The sequence below is a fragment of the Stegostoma tigrinum genome, chromosome 20 (genome assembly GCF_030684315.1).
Source record: "Stegostoma tigrinum isolate sSteTig4 chromosome 20, sSteTig4.hap1, whole genome shotgun sequence".
Lineage (NCBI taxonomy): Eukaryota > Metazoa > Chordata > Chondrichthyes > Orectolobiformes > Stegostomatidae > Stegostoma > Stegostoma tigrinum.
Genome location: NC_081373.1, coordinates 27,946,906 through 27,965,600, shown reverse-complemented (window position 1 = coordinate 27,965,600; position 18,695 = coordinate 27,946,906). Strand labels below are relative to the sequence as shown.

General features: G+C 39.2%; 1 protein-coding gene across 1 annotated transcript in view; it reads right to left on the bottom strand.

Moving 5' to 3' along the window:
* The window catches only part of btbd16 (BTB (POZ) domain containing 16), a 38,146-nt gene that overhangs the window by 9,480 nt on the left and 9,971 nt on the right, over positions 1–18,695 (bottom strand). Inside the window, exons 3-4 of the mRNA XM_059653067.1 lie at positions 17,195–17,272; positions 4,677–4,778 (exon numbers count right to left, since the gene is read on the bottom strand). Of these exons, the coding sequence (XP_059509050.1) occupies positions 4,677–4,778; positions 17,195–17,272 (180 nt within the window). The remainder of the gene's footprint in view (positions 1–4,676; positions 4,779–17,194; positions 17,273–18,695) is intronic.

Below are 18,695 nucleotides of genomic sequence, written 5' to 3'. Positions count from 1 at the left end.
CCTTGTATCAAAGAATTTTTGAAAATAACTGTAGTCTCTTTATTTGTAGCCTGGAGATTTCTCTTCCTAAGTCTATTTCTCCTTCACAACACCAAGACATGGTCTCCGCAGAGCCACAACCTCTTGTAAATTTGTATACTATTGGTGTATCATTTTGCAGCATAGACTTTTATAACCATTGAGAAGTTACTTGACACAACCTCATTAGGATAATTAAATTATTCACTTTAAAATATCTGCCTTTTACTTTATATCAGAATGCTTTAATCTGGTACTGACTTCTCTATATAATGTTACACAGCAAGAAGTTTGTGATTTAACTACATGCATGAAGATGGTTGTTGTGTATCTGCTCAAAGTCTTAATTAGGCTTGCTATATGCATCTGTTTTCTGGAATGCCTTCCAGTTTTTGATTTTTAGGTTTGTTTCATCAAAACCTTTCTTCATGACTGTCCATTTCTCATACCCATTTTTAAATAGCACTATCCAATGTGACAAGGCTCAGAAGTATCTTGGAGGTATTTACTGCGCTACATATTCATCCGGTGTGAAAAAATGTCGGTGCTGTGACAGGTGAAAAGGCAAACGTGTCGTCTAGCTTTGAGATGGTTAAAGATTGTGTGTACCACAATCACAGTCACACCCTTAGATGTTGAGCTGACACTTATTAAGAGGTGTCACTCTGCTGACTTTTCTGATCCCAGAAAACTGATAACTCGACATATTTTTGCATGCTAGGAACCTACTTAAATTGGGGGCAGGGGTGTTAGACTTTGCAAAACTAGAACAGAACAAGTCTCTTGAGCTAATGAAATGTGAGGCTGGATGAACACAGCAGGCCCAGCAGCATCTCGGGAGCACAAAAGCTGACGTTTCGGGCCTAGACCCTGTTGCTTTAACCACAGACACATAATACAGCTGAAAGCACAATACTGCCAACATCTCAAGATTGGGGTTTTGAATTAGTATTTTAATTCCAGCTGTGTTTTTCCCACAGAAGAGCCTGATACTTTCAGAAAATGTTTCACATAATTACCTTTCAAAAGCAGTGGTTTGTAACCTTTTTATGGGATTTGTGCATTCATGATTCATTGATCTTGTGTCGGAACATCAATTTTTTTTTGCTCTGCTAAACCGTCCATCACTTAGTTTTGTAGCTCAACTACTCATGCAGCAGATCAGGCTATACAAGTTTCCTCTGTATTTTTGTGAGCAACATGTTGTCACGGAATTACATCTAAAAATTCAGATCATCACCCGGCCACCTGATATCAGCATAATTGAGACTTCTGAAGTTCAATAGTGATTTTCATGACAGTTTAAAGATATTGAATCTATATTTAGATCAGCTCCATGCTTAACAAAGGCTTTTAAATTCTCTGAATACCTTAAATTTTTAAGACTGCAATGCTCCACCAACAAATATAGTCACAATGACTAAGCAGCTAGGATCACTTTCAAAATGAACATGCCCCAATAACATAAGAAAGAGATAAGAGGTTGTGGGAATGATGTGGTTTTATATTTACCCTACTGGTGGGGCGTTTGTTCTTTCTTGACATTTTTTTTGCACTTCAGTATAGCAACAAACCAAATTGACTTCTCAAGAAAATTGGTGTACTTTCTCAGTTATTCTGTTACAGAAACCAATCTATAATTTTTGCATAACATTTGACCATGAGACACAGCAGGAGTAAGCCATTTGGTCGATTGAGCCTTCTTGGCTGCGTGATTGGATCATGGTTGATTTCTTTGTAGCCTTAACTCCATTTGCCTTCCTGTTTTAATGACTGTAATCATGCTTGTCAATCAAAAATCTAACTCAGTCCTGGATATATTCAATGACCCAGCCCCACTGCTTGCTCTCAGTGGAATAAATTCCAAAGAGTAACAATTTTCTGAGAAATGTGATTCCTGCTCATCCCCGTGTGAAATGGGAGACCCCTTTTTTTCATATTAGTGTCCCTGGTTCTAGATTCCTCCATGAAGCTAAACATCCTCCCAGCATCTACTTTGTTTAGCCCCAGTCAGAATCAACAAGATAATCTCTCACTTTGCTCAACTCCAGTAAGTGTGTGCTAGCTTGCTTAACCTTTCCCCATACAATGACACCAGGAATCAGATTAGTGAATCTTCTCTGAATCGCTTCCAATGCACATATATCCCTTAAATAAAGAGACCAAATCTGGACGCAGTTCTCCAAGGTGCACACTTGTCAATGCCCTGCAAATCTCTAACATGATTACTTTTACACTTTTGCAATAGAGGCCAACAATTCATTTACCTTCCTAATGACTTGCTGCACCTGAGATAACAAGGTGTAGAGCTGGATGAACATAGCAGGCCAAGCAGCGTCAGAGGAGCAGGAAAATCGACATTTCAGGTTAGTCCTGACGAAGGGTGTAAACCCCAAAACGTCACCTTTCCTCCCTCTCTGATGCTGCCTGGCCTGTTGTGTTCCTCCAGCTCCACACTGCATTGACTCTAAGTCCAACATCTGCAGTTCTTTCTATCTCCTAACTAAACTGTATCCTCTGCAAAGTATCCTCTTAACATCTCAATGTCCTACTTCACTTTGTATTATCAGCACATTTGGCTACAGTCAGTCTCTCCGTCTCTGGAATTAATGTGATATATAAGCATGGATAGAGGTTAAGCTAACTAACAGAAAAAAACCACCTGTTTCCTGATTGTTAGCCTATCCACTAACCATGTTATACATCAATTCAATACCATGAATTTCTGTCTTCACCAATGACTTTTTATGGGCACCTAATCAAATACTATTTGGATGCCCAATATCTAATAGTTCTTCCTTATTTACCCTACTTGTTACATCCTCAAAGAAGTCTAATAAATTTGTTAAGCACAAATTCCCTTTCACAAAACCACGCTGATTGTATTTTGATTTTGTAAATGTCTTGCTAATACTCATTAATAATGGATTTCAGCATATTGCCAATTACAGATGTTAAACTAATTGGTGCATAGATCTTCCTTTCAGTGTCCCTCCTTTCTTGAGTAGAAATGTCACATTTGTGTTTTTCAATTTGCTGTGGATATGTCTTTCCAGAATCTAAGGAATGTTGTGAGATTACAACCAAAGTATCCATCATCTGTGCAGTCAGTTCCTTTAAGTTCTGAGGTTCCAGACCATTCAGTCGAGGAGATCTGTCAGCCTTTTGTCGCATTAGCTTTCCTAGTACTTTGTCTCAAGTGATCATTATTGTTTTAAGATCCTCCATCTTTTCACATAAAATGGACCCAAGAAATTCCAGAGTTTCTGGGCCAGAAGCCCTAGGTTCAGGTCCCACCTATTCCAGAAGTATAGCATAACATGGCTGAACAGGTTGATTTAAAAAGAAATTCTAAATTAAAATATTTATTTTCGATGTAGGTTGTCTCTGTTCTAGTACCACAGATTTTCCTCCAATTTTTTAACCCAATTTACTAACATTAATAAAAATGATCATACTTGAAAACCTGCCTTGCCTTGTACAGCTTTCACCTGCCACTTTTTCTTATGTTTATGTACATTTGTGATGATATTTATGTACAAATGACTCAAGAATTGGGGAAGAAATTGAAACAAATTTATGCAACAAACTATACCCAAAATATGAAATTATAGTTTTAATTTCAGAATACACGGGAGAGGTCTTTCAGCCTTTTACAATTGTTTTCTTCACAGAGACACTAGGCACACAATTTTGCAAAGGAACCCTGGCTAGCTAAATTCCAGGACAGTTGTGCAGCATTACAACCTATCTTTTACAATGACCTGACAGCTGTACAACTGCAGATGCATACGTTCAATCAATCATGTGTACCCATAACAGAATTGCATTCCTAAAAGATATTTTTCCTGCTCTTGAAATGGGTGAATTGTCACAGGATCAATTACTTTTGTTGGAAGTGTTCCATATATTCATTAAGGTCAGAGGGTGAAAATTCTTTTGCTGTCTAGTCTGGCCTAATAGTGGATAATTTTGTGTTATGTCTATTTCTATGCTCAGAGCTCACATTATACAGACTGTTGGTTTTTACATTATCCAGAGCTCTCTGCTTATTATTATCAAATAAAACTACACAGTCGGAATAGAATAAGACATGTTGCCAGGAAATTTCCCTGCAGTAGGCTGTATAGTGGTAGTTCTAAGCTGGCAATGAATACCACAACATAACTAAGAAAGCCAATGCTAAACTTGGAATGATTATTAGAAGTTTGCCAAGGGTATGCTGTCAGTCCTTGTGAATGATACTCATTGCCTTTAAATGTCCTGATGACCAGACATTAGATTAAACAGTGCTTTAGTTGCTTGTCAAACACAGGTACATTGTGAAATTATTTGTGGATAAACAAAAAGCCTAATGCATTGTTCCATGTTTGTTTCTTGTTCCTTTCTAAATGTATTTTTTGACATCATTCTAAAATGAATCATGATAGAAGAAACATCATTCTATAAAATACTGTTAAAACATGGCCTCCTTATTATTATGCCAGTCTGCTTCATTGCAGGCAGACAATGCACCATATGAGAGATATCATCGCCTACAGTTTCCAACCAGAATTTAATTCACAAATAACAATGCTGCCCTTGAAGGAAATCTTTCCAAACTGGACTAAGCACGATTAAGTGACTTTAAGGGCAAATCAATCTGATTGTTGCCTTACCTGCATGAAAAAACTGTAACTGGAACCTTTCTTTTCTTGAATAGCTTTGAGTTCAAAATAAAATCCACAGTGTGAAACAATTTCCGACCGGTACCAGGGCTCCTGTTTGCACATAAGAACCAAAACAAATTGATCCCAAAAAACAAGCATCTGAGTTATCAAGCAGAAGCAAAGAAACAAGAAGAATTGTGTTCAATGTTACACAAATATTCTATATCATTGCTGTCAACAGTCACAACTCTCACACAATTAAGCCAGTTTTCAACTTTTGAATGCTTAAATTTAGGTTGAAAATTAAAAACTCAAGTCCCAAACAGCTGTTTCTAACATTGTTTACAAATATGCCAGAATCTTGACTAATATTATCATAACTAAAGAAAAGATTATTACTTTGTATGCTCAATTTATGTGATAAGTAATTTAACTCAGCAAATTGGGCACTTATTAGTCTAGCATCCCATATTTCAGTAACAAAACTGCATAAATGTATTAATTTCTTTCAAATTGAACAAAGATTGAAATGGAGGCTGCACTTGAAAATGTTGGAGTTTTAACTTCAAGATGAGTTGCTAGATCACATTGTCCACTCCTCCTTCAGATTGTGGCTCTTTTCCAAAGGCATTCAAATTAACTCAATGTTTGGTCACCATCCTGTGGAAATAAAATTAATGCACCTTCAGCACAATAACAGGAGAAAAGTATCCATGATTTCAGGTGACAGGTGATAGTGGCCGTCCAGTATCAAATAATCACAATTCAGAATGAAGGTGAAACGAGTAAAGCTGAGAAGTCCAGAGGAAGGACCCTGATTCTGAACAGTCAGTCACCAATGATGGAGCAAACAGAGGAAATGAACTTGGTTTCTCCACAAATGCTGCTAGAACTGTAGAATGTTTTATTTCAGACTCCGACAAATGGAAATGATTAGGCCAAAAAGTTTGTGACTGACCTTCTTGAAGTAAGTAATGCTGATGAGAACTGGTGGGCATAATGATAACAGTGCTGAACTATATCTATGCTACACTTAAATCTACTTAGCTGAGCACATGATGTCTAAATATTTAACTAAGGGAATGTGTTCTCCATGAAGATATGTTTTCTTGACTGCATTTTCTGAAAATTTACATTTAATAAATTTATGTTTACACAGAGTGTTGAATGGGGTGCCTACAGAGATAGTCAGTGCAGTGGTGATTAAGTCTATAGATTCTGAAATGATTCCTGTGGACTAGAAGGCAGTAATTGTCACACCACTGTTTCGGATAGGAAAGAGAGAGAAAACAGGGAACAACAAACAGACTTACATCTATAGTCGGGAAGATGTTTGAAATTATTATAAAGGATATGATTTTAAAAAATATTCGGATAATAATGATCCAATTGAGCATAGTCAGCATAAATTTGCCAATTAGGCTTGATAAATATTTTTGAGGTTTTTTTGGAGATGTTACTAACAAAATTGAGAAAGGAAGGTCAAGGGATGTTTTTATATTCAGTGGTCACTAGGCAATTCAAAGTATGACACTTAAAGATACACAGAGGAGTATATTAATAGATGAACAATTTTAGGACTGTGTATTTTTTGGATTCAGTCATTGTTGAATGATTATAAAAGTTTTGATGACAGTCCTTTTATAAGTTATCAGGGATCTACTAGATTTGATGCTGAAAAGTTATGGAGTTTTGAAACCGTCTCTTGTGGAGTTGTGTTTGGGGACTATGCATTTATAACATAACTATGGCTTTCTTTAAAGTCTATAGAAGGCATGTTTATTTCATTTGACTTTCCATGAAAGGTGTCCTGACTGCCAGCCACTTCCTTCATTCCAGCCAAAGTTTATACATCAGTTCTGGCAAACATCCCTCTTACAGAACTTTGACCCATCTTTGCACTAGTTTTGTGCTTCATCACAGGGAAGTCTCAGTTGACTCTGAGCCATGATATTTGTGCCAGCATGGATATTACAGAGATAGTTTGGGCTAGATTTTCCATTGAGTGACAATCTCATGCAGTTTACCATTTTGGCACTTCCATTATAATAAAGAAGGGAGCTGCACATTTCTGAAATGAAATTCCGAACAGAGCTCTTTCAGAAATGTGGAACTTCAGTTCTGGTAGTTCTTTCATTGCACAGAACTGACAAAGGAAGGCAAACACAAACCCAACTTTTCACAGCAGCCAGCTGCCATAGTCTGACATTTAAATGTCCACAGAGCCATTCTGACAGCTGCTGTCAAATGGTAAGAACATGAGGTCAGTGAGATGTTTGGGTCCTGGGAGTGAAGTCTGTCAAGTGAGCAGGCTGTTGGGATGCTAGGTAAGTAGAATGTTGGAAAGATGCCAGCTGTGGAGGGAGTAGGAGTAGGAGAAGGCTTGGAGTATTTTGCTCAGTGAAAAGTTCAGTTTCCTACATTATGGATTTCATACAGTTTCCAGGCATAACTCCTTCCTACGCTGGAATCATGATTGTCTGGCCAAAGGAAAATCCAAGAGTTTGTTTCTTTGTAAATAATCCTAGCACGCATATCTTTCCAGGCGCCTATTAATTGTTGCTCAGAAAGGGTAAGAGATTTTTTTTGAATTATAAAATAAAATGGAAATTGGACTGTTACAACTGAAATACCAAAAGAATTTTCCATATTTAACATCAAGTGCTGCATGTATTGTTGAGCTGCATGATACAGTATTGTTTTTGAAGTAGTTAAAGTGTGAAATTGAGACTGAGCAGCATCAAGACTCTTGAGTTAAGGGTTCTGTCTAATAATGCTGCCTGATTTGGTGAGCTACAGATTATTAAGAAGTTGGGGATAGTAAGAACTGCTGATGCCGGAGTCAGAGATAACACAGTGTGGAGCTGGAGGAACACAGCAGGCCAGGCAGCATCAGATGCATGGGAAAATTGACATTTCAGGTCGGGACCCTTCTTCAGAAAAAAAAGGGGTCCCAACCCAAAACGTCAACTTTCCTACTCATCTGATGCTGCCTGGCCTGCTGTGTTCCTCCAGTTCCACACTGTGTTATCTCTTATTAAGAAGTTGTATGTGCCAAGAGCAGCAGAGAAGAAACATCTCGAGGCTGCAGACAGAATGCATCCATTCTCTTCCTCTATGCATGTGGGATAAAAGACTGCAAAACTGAAAAGGAAGAATTCTAAGATAAGAAAAAGCCTAGATTCACATGATCAACCAATGAACTGATAAAATGAAAGAATTGAAAGTCTGTGAAAAAATAATTTACTACCTTGTGATCCGTTCTTTTGGTCTTTGGAATTTGATTTTCCCCGTATATATTATCCTTCATGGTGTATATTTTAATCAGCTTGTCTTTCGTCTGTTTTAATCATGACTGAGTGTGTCTGTATTTGGGGCTTTTGAAGTGATACAGCTTACGTTACATAAATTGGACATCGCTTTTCATTACTCTTCTTATCATTAAGTGTGTTACAATAAGTAACTATATTTTGTGAGATAGCAAGAACTGCAGATGGTGGAGTCAGAGATAACACAGTGTGGAGCTGAAGGAACACAACAGGCCAGGCAGCACCGGGGGAACAGGAAAGCTGACGTTTCAGGTCGAGACACTTCTTCAGAAATTATATTTCGTTATATTTATGTATAATTATATTTTATGTTTCTTTTAAAACCTGGTGTGATTTTTTTCCTGAGTGGCAGTTAGTCAAGCAAATTGCTCATTTTGGTTTTCTCATTAAGATTTTATACACTTATACATTTTGTGATGGCTTATGGAACTGTGGGACACAATTATCAGTGCACTCTTTCTGGTCAAATGATGACAGTGTGAATAAAGAGGATATAGCAGAACAAGTGCTGTGGTACACTTCTGTTCAGAGCCTATTCAATATTTGCCCTGTGAAACACATTAGATAAGCTTAATGTGTTATCTAACAGGCGTTAATTCTGAAGGTTTGTTTGCACGTTTTTCCCTGCATCACCAACTATTAGCTAATAACCTGTTGCTCTATCCAAAACCTCTTTCAGCCCTTCATTGTGACATTTTGTCTGGACACAAGAATAGTACACCAAGTACAATATATCTGGAGTTTTCTGGTAGAGATTGTGATGCAGTCCAGATTTCAGACTAGAAATAAAAGTGCTGCTGATGCCAGAAGGCCAAAGTAGAAACAGAAGGTGTCGGAGACACTCAGGATGTCATCCATATTTCAAACTATTCCCTGAAACTTTTAAAGCTGCACCTTTTTTTCATGATCCAGGAGTTACAGGCACCATGAGCATAATATAGCTTCTCATTGGAAACGCAGAAGAGTAAACACAAAACTCCAATGTTTACTGATTGACTGCATTTGTCAATGAAGGAGCTGGGAGCAAAGTCATCATAGTTGCCCCTTCCGGAGAAATTTAGGTACTTTTTCTTCTGTTTTAATCTTACAGTTAAAAATGCAAATGAAGGAGGAGGGGTCATTTTCTGTACAGTTCAGGGAATTCAATACAGTTCAAGTACCTGAAGCTTGATCCTAGATTTTATCTGATGAATCACAATCTCTATTTATAACCTCCTCTAGAAATATACTTTCCCGCTCACAGCATCTGAATTATTGGATTACTTTCAGCTGTGGGGTGCTTCCTGTCATTTGTCCTAGAATATCACAGAGAAATTTATGACAGGTTAAACAAAATGGACTTCCCCTGAGATCTAAGTGAGTCAGATTCCACTGATTTCCAGGATAGCCCCACAGATTAATACCAGATAACGTGCTTTTTCAATATGCAGATTATATTTGCAGGTAGCAAAACTACTTGAATTTTCTTTCTGCTAATATTATTTAAGGAAATACATATGTTACAGCCCAATTTGTCCTGTGCTATATCCTGTTTTTCAAAACTGGTCAGAGCTGAAGAAAATTCTGTTGAACATTTCTAAATCAAGTTTGTGCCTGGACAGTAAATTCCACACATTTGCTTATACAAAGTGTTTTAATCCACAGCATCTATCCTGGTTTCACTGTCAGGAGATGAATCAGAGTCTTCTGGTTCAAAATGTAATGGTGTCAAAAAAATGTTAGGGTTTAGTTTATCATCTATTTTTAGTGCTATGATCATTATTTAAAGCACATTTTTTGTGCTGTGTAAGTTAGAAAGCTAGAAAGAACTCCGATTTAATCCATTATATGTCACCTACCGAGCAATCAAGTCACTGAGCAGCATATTTAATTCTAGCTCAGCATATTTAATACTAGCTACTCACAACTAACATGCAAACTACCAGGCAGCATGACCTTTGTATGCTGCCTGCATGGCAAACAATATGCATGGCGTGATAATGCATTGTAACATTGGTGGCCAGTTCGACAGAGGCAACAGGAATCATGTTGCAATACCTGAAAGTGGGAAGCGAGCTGTTTCAATGGGCCAGGGCACCTAGGACCATTTTGTTGGTGCTATTAAATTAACTGGCTACCGACAGAGCTGTCATCCCTATTAAAGACAGTGGCCCACACCCTTGAGCTGTTCACCCCAAATCAGAGTTACCAGTGCCCATTGCTCGGACAGCACCTGGCGGATGAGCATACATTGTTGGTTCTGCACCTCTGTGTCTTTGAAGAAGTTTACATGGGAGCCAGAGTTAGGAAGGTCAGTCCAAACAGGAGAGGGATAGGTTCCAGGTAGTTCTATTAAAATGGGACAGCTACTCTACTGGAATGCACCTCCATGGGATAGAGTGTCTGAAATTGGCTTAAACTTTACCAGTCTTCCGCTCCCCCGGCCTGACTCCAAAAGAATCGTAAATTTTAGCAATATGACTTAAATGACAAAATTAATCAGTTAATTATTGGAGTATATTTTCTGTGTAGCAGCCTATGGTCTGGTACTTCACTCAAGGTTAGTTTGTTCTCTCAGTGATGATGTAATTCAACAACTGAATATGAAATGGAACATTTAGATCTTTAGAAAGTGTTCAATCAAATTCCCAAGAAAGGCTGCAAAATAAACTAAAAGCTATATAACTTTAAGTGAAACTTGCATGTCAGTAAGAAATTTGCAAAAGGAAATAAAGCAGTGAGATCAGGAAATGCTGAGGTGGAGTTGCTCCAGAAATTGAAACTTGGGGCTTCCTGGATCTAATCTACACTTTTTTAAAATATGTTTTATAGGGTGAGAGTATCAATTGCAGACAGAATTTGTTGCCCAGCCCTAACTGCCCTCAAGAAAGTGAGAGGCTGCGTTCTTGAATTGCTGCAGTCAATTTGGTAGTGACTTGGGTTCTGAAACGGAGTGAGGTGGTTATAAACTTGGTGTATCAGTGCACATCTGCAATGCTAAGTTTAAACTGATCAAGTGCATTAAGATTAATGATAATAAAGTGGGGGAGAGAGCAAAGGAGCAAGTGAGTGAAAGCAAGGACAATTTTGAATTGATGTCAGAAATAAACTTGCGTTATGAACAACTTTTCAAGTAGTCTCCCAAACAGTTTGATAGAGATGAAAACTTTTACATTCAAGATGCATTCAGATGATCTGATCAGTTGCTGGTATATATTTTTTTAACTTGAAATAGAATAATCAACTTAATCTATTGGGTTTCCCTCATTCATTTAAATTGTGTGAGCTTTTAACCCTGAGGCTGGTGTTTAATTATTAGCTAGAATTACCCTTAAGGCAACTGAACGTCAGACTTGAGTTTTGTATTATAAATAATATTGCCATGTATCATATAAAAATAAAAGTGATTACAATAACAATAAACCACTCAAGCCTCTCTTTTCCAGTTTATGATATCAGAGGAACTATTCAGCTTTTTACAATTGTTTCCATCTACTGATTATTTTCCATGTAATGGAATCAGCAAAGCAGTAAAGCTGATGAAACATTCAATGAAAATATCTAAACTATAGTTATAGGAACAGCCATCAAATGGAGCTGTTCTAACAGTCCTCCCGATAGTTCTTCTTATGAGCATGTTTCCATAACTAGATGTTTCTTGGAACATGTCACTAGACTATAACCAGGGTTTGCAGCTTGAGGGATGCCAGTCCACCTTAAGCATAATTAACAAAGCAACTCTTCCACGCTCATCACCTACCACAGGCAGATCAGAAGGATTTAAGAGGTTAATAATCAATTTGTTCAGCCATACTGCAAACACATCGTCCATGGCCATCCAGTCCAAAGTGGATTTCAAATCCAGATCTTTTGGCTCAGACACAGGAATTTTATTACTTGGCATAAGATAAAGTGCCCTTGCTGCAGCATTTTGACCTGAGTAGTTACTAGGTCAAACATCCAGTAAATGAATGGTCTGGTTCTGGTGCAACAAATGATGCCATTTAGTTTTAAATTATGCATGAGAGCAGCCATGGTAGTTCTGCTCATTCACATCATTGTTGACTGGAAAGCAGAGATCCATGCATGTGCAGGGTGACTACCTTCAGCCGAAGAAAGAAAAGTATTACTTTTGTGTAGCATCTATTATGATCACAGGATCTACCAAAGCATTCTGCAGCAATTAGGTACTTTTGAGTGTAGTGATTGTTGTAATCCAGGAAGTGTGGCAGTGAATTGGCACGCAGCAAGGTCCCATAAACAGCAAATGTGATAATGACAAAAGTACATGTTTTTAGGCTGATGTTTGCGGGATAAATATAGGCCATTGTGCAGGGTATAGGTCTCCAACTCCACTTTGAGAGAGAAGTTTTATGTTGTTTATTACCATCAAAAAACAAATGGAGCCTCAATTCAAAGTTTCATTTGAAAGACAGCACTTACAACAGTTCAGCACACCCTCAGGACTGTACTGTGTGTCAAGTAGATTTTTGTGTACAAGTTGTGAAAAGGGACTTGACCACACAATCCTCTGACTTAGAGATGAGCATGCTTCCAATTGAGCAAGTTAATAAGCTGCATTGATAAGTAACAATCTATGGAAAGATGAAAAGTGTTGATGTTACCTAAGTCATGGTACATCTAATTTTAACTTTGTTTTTGTACATTCACCAATTGTTGACATTGCTGGTAAGCATTTATTGCTCTTCTTAGTTGTCCTTGACTGAATGACTCGTCAATTAAGAGTCAACCACATTGCTTAAGGGCTAGAACCCTTAGGCCAGACTAGATATAGATTACAAAATTTTTCTTTCTGCAAAGATATTAATGAACCAGTTTTTATAAAATTGAGTCATTGTATAGCTACCGTTACTAAGGCTAGCTTCTCATTCCAGATTAATTTACTTATTGGATATACAATTTTCCAAAGTTATGGCTGGTTGTGAATATACGTCAATAGAACACAGCCTATTGGCAGAAACTCACCAGGTTTTGAGAGACGTGGGCAATGGCAAGATGCATGGCAGAATCGGGCGAGATGGTCATTTCAACACACGATCATCTCCCCACAATTTCGCTACTCAGTTCAAATGGCATTGCGAGATTCTCGCCATTGAGTGTTGAGTTCACAATTCATACTCTTGCTTGTTAAATGGCTTAACAGTCTAATTCACCATTGGTTGAAATCTCATCAAACTGACTGTACAAACTAGCCATTGGGAAAATTTGACATGGAAACCCGAGCAGGTTCTTAGCTGGGTTTAACCCTCTGTTTTCTCCAAAAGACCTCCATATTGAGTGTCAGGCACTCACATCTCAATACTTCATCTCAGGCTATACCTACGGATATTACTGTAATGCTGCAGCAAGGACTCTTTGTGCTCAGGGACACACACTTTTCACTTGCTGTCATTGCACTCACTCACTCTGGATGAGGAGACAAAGTGCAAAAAGGTGAGGCAATGAAAGGCAGCGAGACTGCAAGCATCCAGGTAGACTCAGAATGAGTGAGTGAGTAAAGAGCCCAAAGGTACAGCCAAGTCTAGTCCATGAGCTGGGGGCATGTGTACCTCATTACAAAGTGTACTTAATGCAGCATTACAATGATAATGGCTGGTGAAGACTGAGGTGCAGTATTGATGTGCAGATGCATCCTGTGAGCAATTGGAGATGCACCATGAGGGTTCATGAGGACTGGCATAAGTCAGATGCTAGTGTCCATGGATGTGAGATATATATGGCCATTGTCCATGGAGTGTGCCTAAGTTTGTCCAATGTCTGCTTCTTATGGCAGGTTTAACAAGATCATAATCCATGGTGACTGTTAACAAATCATTTGGGTGGCACAGTGGCATAGTGGGTAGTGCTGCTGCCTCACAGGTTCAATTCCAGTCTTGGGTGACTGTGTGGAGTTTGCACATTCTGCCGTGTCTGTGTGGCTTTCCTCCACATGTTCCTCCCACAGTCCAAGGATATGCAGGTCAGGTGCTTTGGCCATGCTAAATTGCCTTGTAGTGGGTGGGGATGTGCAGTGTTATGGGGATGGAATAAGTATGGATGGGCTGTTGTTTGAAGGGTTGCTGCAGACTCAATATTCTGAATGACCTCTTTCTACACCGAATTTAATAAGCAGTAAGGAGTATTAACTGAGAACACTGCTGTCTGGTGAGAATCTTACCACCCTGATTGAGCAAGATGTGTAAGTTGCAGTGAGATGATTGTCTTGCCTGATTATATCGCTCATCGTACCATGGCTCACATAGAGTCACAGAGATGCACATCGCAGAAACAGACCCTTTGGTCCAACCTGTCCATCCAGATATCCTAAAATAATCTAGTCCCATTTGCCAGCATTTGGCCCACATCCCTGTAAACTATTCCTATTCATACACACATTCAGATGCTTTTTACAGATTATAATTGTACCAGCCTCTAAAACTTCCTCTGGCAGCATGTTCCATACATGCACCACCCTCTGTGTGAAAAATCTGCCCCTTAGATCCCTTTTAAACCTTCCCCCTCTCATCTTAAACATATGCCATCCAGATTTGCACTCCCCTACACTGGGAAAATCACTTTGGCTATTCAGCCTAACCATTGCCCCCATGATTTTAGAAACCTCTGAAAGTTCACGCCTCAGCCTCTGACACACCAGGAAAAATTACCCCAGCCCATTCAACTTCTCCCTACAGCTCAAACTCTCCAGACCTAGCAACATCTTGTAAATCTTTTCTGTACTGTTTCAAGTTTAACAACATCTTTCCCATAACAATGAGACCAGAATTGAATCCAGTATTCCAAAAGTGGCCGAATCAATGTCATGTATGCTGCAACATGACATCCCAACTCCCATACTCAATGCACTGACCAATAAAGGCAAGCGTACCAAATGCCTTCTGCATTACCCTGTCTACCAGCGACTCCACCTTTAAGGAACCATGAACCTGCACTCTAAGATCTCTTCATTTGGCAAAATTCTCAGGACCCTACCATTAAGGGTATGACCTGATTTGCCTTACCAAAATGTAAACATCTCATATTTATCAAAAATTAAACTCCATCTGTCAATCCTTGGTCCATCTGATCAAGGTCCCATTTTATTCTGAGATACTCTTCTTCACTGTCCACAACACCACTTATTTTGGTGCTAACTTATGAACCATACCTTCTATATTTACATCTAAATCATTCATATAAATGACAAAAAGCAGTGGACCCAGAACCAATCCTTGCAGCACACTGTTTGTCTCAACTTGCCACTCCAAAAGAACAACCCTCCATCACCACCCTCTGTCTCCTACCTTCAAGACAATTTTGTTTCCAAATGACCAGGTCTCCCTGTATTCCATGTGATCTAACCTTACTGACCAGTCTACCAAGTGGAACTTTGTCTATATGAACTTCAGCAAGGCATTCGACCACGTTCACCGCTCTGCCTTCATCAATGTTCTTTGTCACTTGTTCAAAAAACACAATCAAATTATAATGTATATAATTTTATATACAATATTATAATATTACAATATATATAATTTTATATATAATATTATTGTATAATCAAATTAGTGAGACACAATTTCCCATGCAAAAAGCCACGTTAACTATCCCTAATAAGTCCTTGTGTTTCCAAATATATGGAAATCCTGTCCCCCAGAGTCCTCAAACTCACTGGTCTAAAATTCCCTGGCTTTTCCTTACCATCTTTCTTCAGTAATGGCGCCACATTAGTCACCCTCAAGTCTTCTGTACCTCACCCATGGCTACTGATGATGCAAATATCTCATCAAGGGATCTAGCTTCCCACAAAGTTTTGGGATAAGCCTGCTATGATTCTACCCTAGTCCTTCCAGGTGGATTCAGTGTGAATGTTATATCCTCAATGTCTACAAAATGTCAGCATTATACTCTGTGCTTGGTGTCAATGTGAAAGCAAGTCTGCAATATAAATGTTCTGATCTCTTCTATAGCCATCAACCAGAAAATCAAAATTACAAAATTACATCCTTTCCATGACAATGATAGGTGGAAAATAAAGAAAGAATGTTCCTTGTCCTCACCAACCTCCGCATCCAGCGTATCATTCTCTGCCATGTCAGCCACCTACAATCCGACCCCACAACCAAAGAGATCTTTCCTCCCCAATCTGCTTTTCATAGGGGTCACTCACTCCATGACTCCCTTGTCCTCTCCACACTCCTGACTAACCCCACCCCAGCACCTTTCCTTGCAACAGCAGACAGCAGGAAGTGTTACACCTGCCCCCTACACCTCCCCCTCACCTCCATTCAAGGCACAAAACAAACTTTTCATTTCAGACAGGTGCTCGTCTGTACATCTGCCAACTTGGTCTACTGTATCCGCTGCTCCCGTTGTGGCCTCCTCTACATTGGTGAGACCAAGTGTAGACTTGGAGACTATTTTATAGAGCATCTGCATGCTGTACATGACAAACGACAACACCTTCCAGTTGCCAACAATTTTAAATTCCCTCCCACTCCCTAGGTGACATGTCCATCCAGGGCCTCCTCCAGTGTCACAACAAAACCATCCACAAACTGGAGGAGCAACACCTCATATTTTGCCTCAGGAGCCGACAGCCCGATGGTTTAAACGTAGAATTCACCAGATTTCAAATCTCCCCACCTCGGCCTCATGCCATGTCCAACTCTCCCTTTCATCCCTGCTTCCTTGACTTGACACAACCTGTCCATCTTCTCTCCCACCTATCCGCCCCTCCCATCCCACTGACCAATCCCTACCACTCACTGCCAGCATCCACCAATCACCATCCCACCTACCTTCCCCAGCCCCACCCCTCCTCTCTCTATTTATTTCTCATCTCCTTTCCCCCTCCCCATTTTTGAAGAAGGGTCCCAACCTGAAATGTCAACCTTCCTGCTCCTCTGATGCTGCCTGGCCTGCTGTGCTCCTCCAGCCCGACACCATGTTGTCTCTGATTCCAGCATCTGCAGTTCTTGCTCTCTCTACGATTGCAAGAAAGCTGCTTGAGAGTTTCAGATAACATCAAAATCTGTTAGAACAAGATACAAGATCTGTATGTTATCTGAACTCAAGGTTGCACTTCTACTGTAAAATTCAGAAAACTAAATTATGGAAAAGTTATAAAATTTAAATAGCTCTATTATAGGGAATAAAATATTTCTTTTCCAGGAGATGAATAATTTGGATAACCTCCTCTATTATAACTATTCTTTATACCTCTGTAATGATGAAGCCAAACCGGACTGCTTCAGAGGGAACGTATTTCAGACATGGCACATCTCCCCCATGTTGTAGCTGCAAAGTGAATAAAACATTCAGTCCACACAACAAGGTATTTCTTATGGTAAGTTGAGAGACTTACAGATTCATAGGCTCAGTTAGTCACTGTCTGTTTTACCAGGGAGAAGAAAAAGCCTGTTTATGGGTTAATCACTAATGGGATGAAGGTAAGGACAAACAGCTGTTAAAGGAACAAAGCTTCTTGGAGAGAAATGATGAGTTGCCAAGGAGTCAAATATTCAGAAGATGGAGCGGACTTTGTTACAAAAAAAAGGATTATTCAACTTACTTGAATCCACCAGACTACATATCTAATGAGAACATGATGTAAAATTTAAATGTGCCATGGCCTTTTCAGTTATATTGAAATGTTAATAATGAATACCATTTCTGTAGCTTATAATGTATTAGTTACCTATGAAATAATAGTTGATTTTGTTTTGATTTGGTAAAGATCTTAAAATGTGAAACCCCATTGTATGATCTTTTTCCTAGGTCCTGTGAAGATGGTAACAAATCCCTGATTGAATCCACCTCCATTATACTTTCAAGATGCTTACTCCAGATTGAAACCACTTGTTGTGTCAAACCAAATTTTCTCAAGCACCAATCCTTGTATTGGTGTCTTGTGGTTATTGACAATTCCACTAAAAGGAACTAGTTCTCCCTATGCATTATGTCTATATCCCATGTGATTTCATAGAACATGGAGCAGTACAGCAAGTACAGGCCCTTCAGTCCACGATGTTGTGCCAACCTATTATCCTACTCGAAAATCAAACTACCCTGCATACCCTACATTTTACTATCATCCATGTGCCTATCCAAGAGTCGCTTAAATGTCCCTCATGTATCTAACTCCGCTACCACTGCCAGCAGTACATTCCACATACCCACCACTCTCTGTGTAAAGAACCTATCTCTGACATCTCCTGTATACCTTCTTCCACTCACCTTAAAATTATGCCCCCTTGTAATAGTCATTTTTGCCCTGGGAAAGCGTCTCTGGGTATCCACTCTATCTATGCCTCTCATCATCTTGTTCCCCTCTATCAAGTCACCTCTCATCCTTCTTCATTCCAAAGAGAAAAGCCCTAACTCCCTCAACCTTTCCTCATAAGACCTGCCGTCCAGTCCAAGCAGCATCCTGGTAGATCTCCTCTGCACTCTCTCTAAAGCTTCCATATCCTTCCTATAATGAGGTGACCAGAACTGAACACAATATTCCAAGTGTGGTCTAACCAGGGTTTTATACAGCTGCACCATAACCTTGTGGCTCTTAAACTCAATTCCCCTGCCAATGAAAGCCAACATACCATACGCCTTCTTAACAACCTTATCAACGTGGGTAGCAACTTTGAGCGACCTGTGGATGTGGACCCAAGATCCCTTTGTTGCTCCACACTGCCAGAAATCCTGTCACTAACCCTGTATTCTG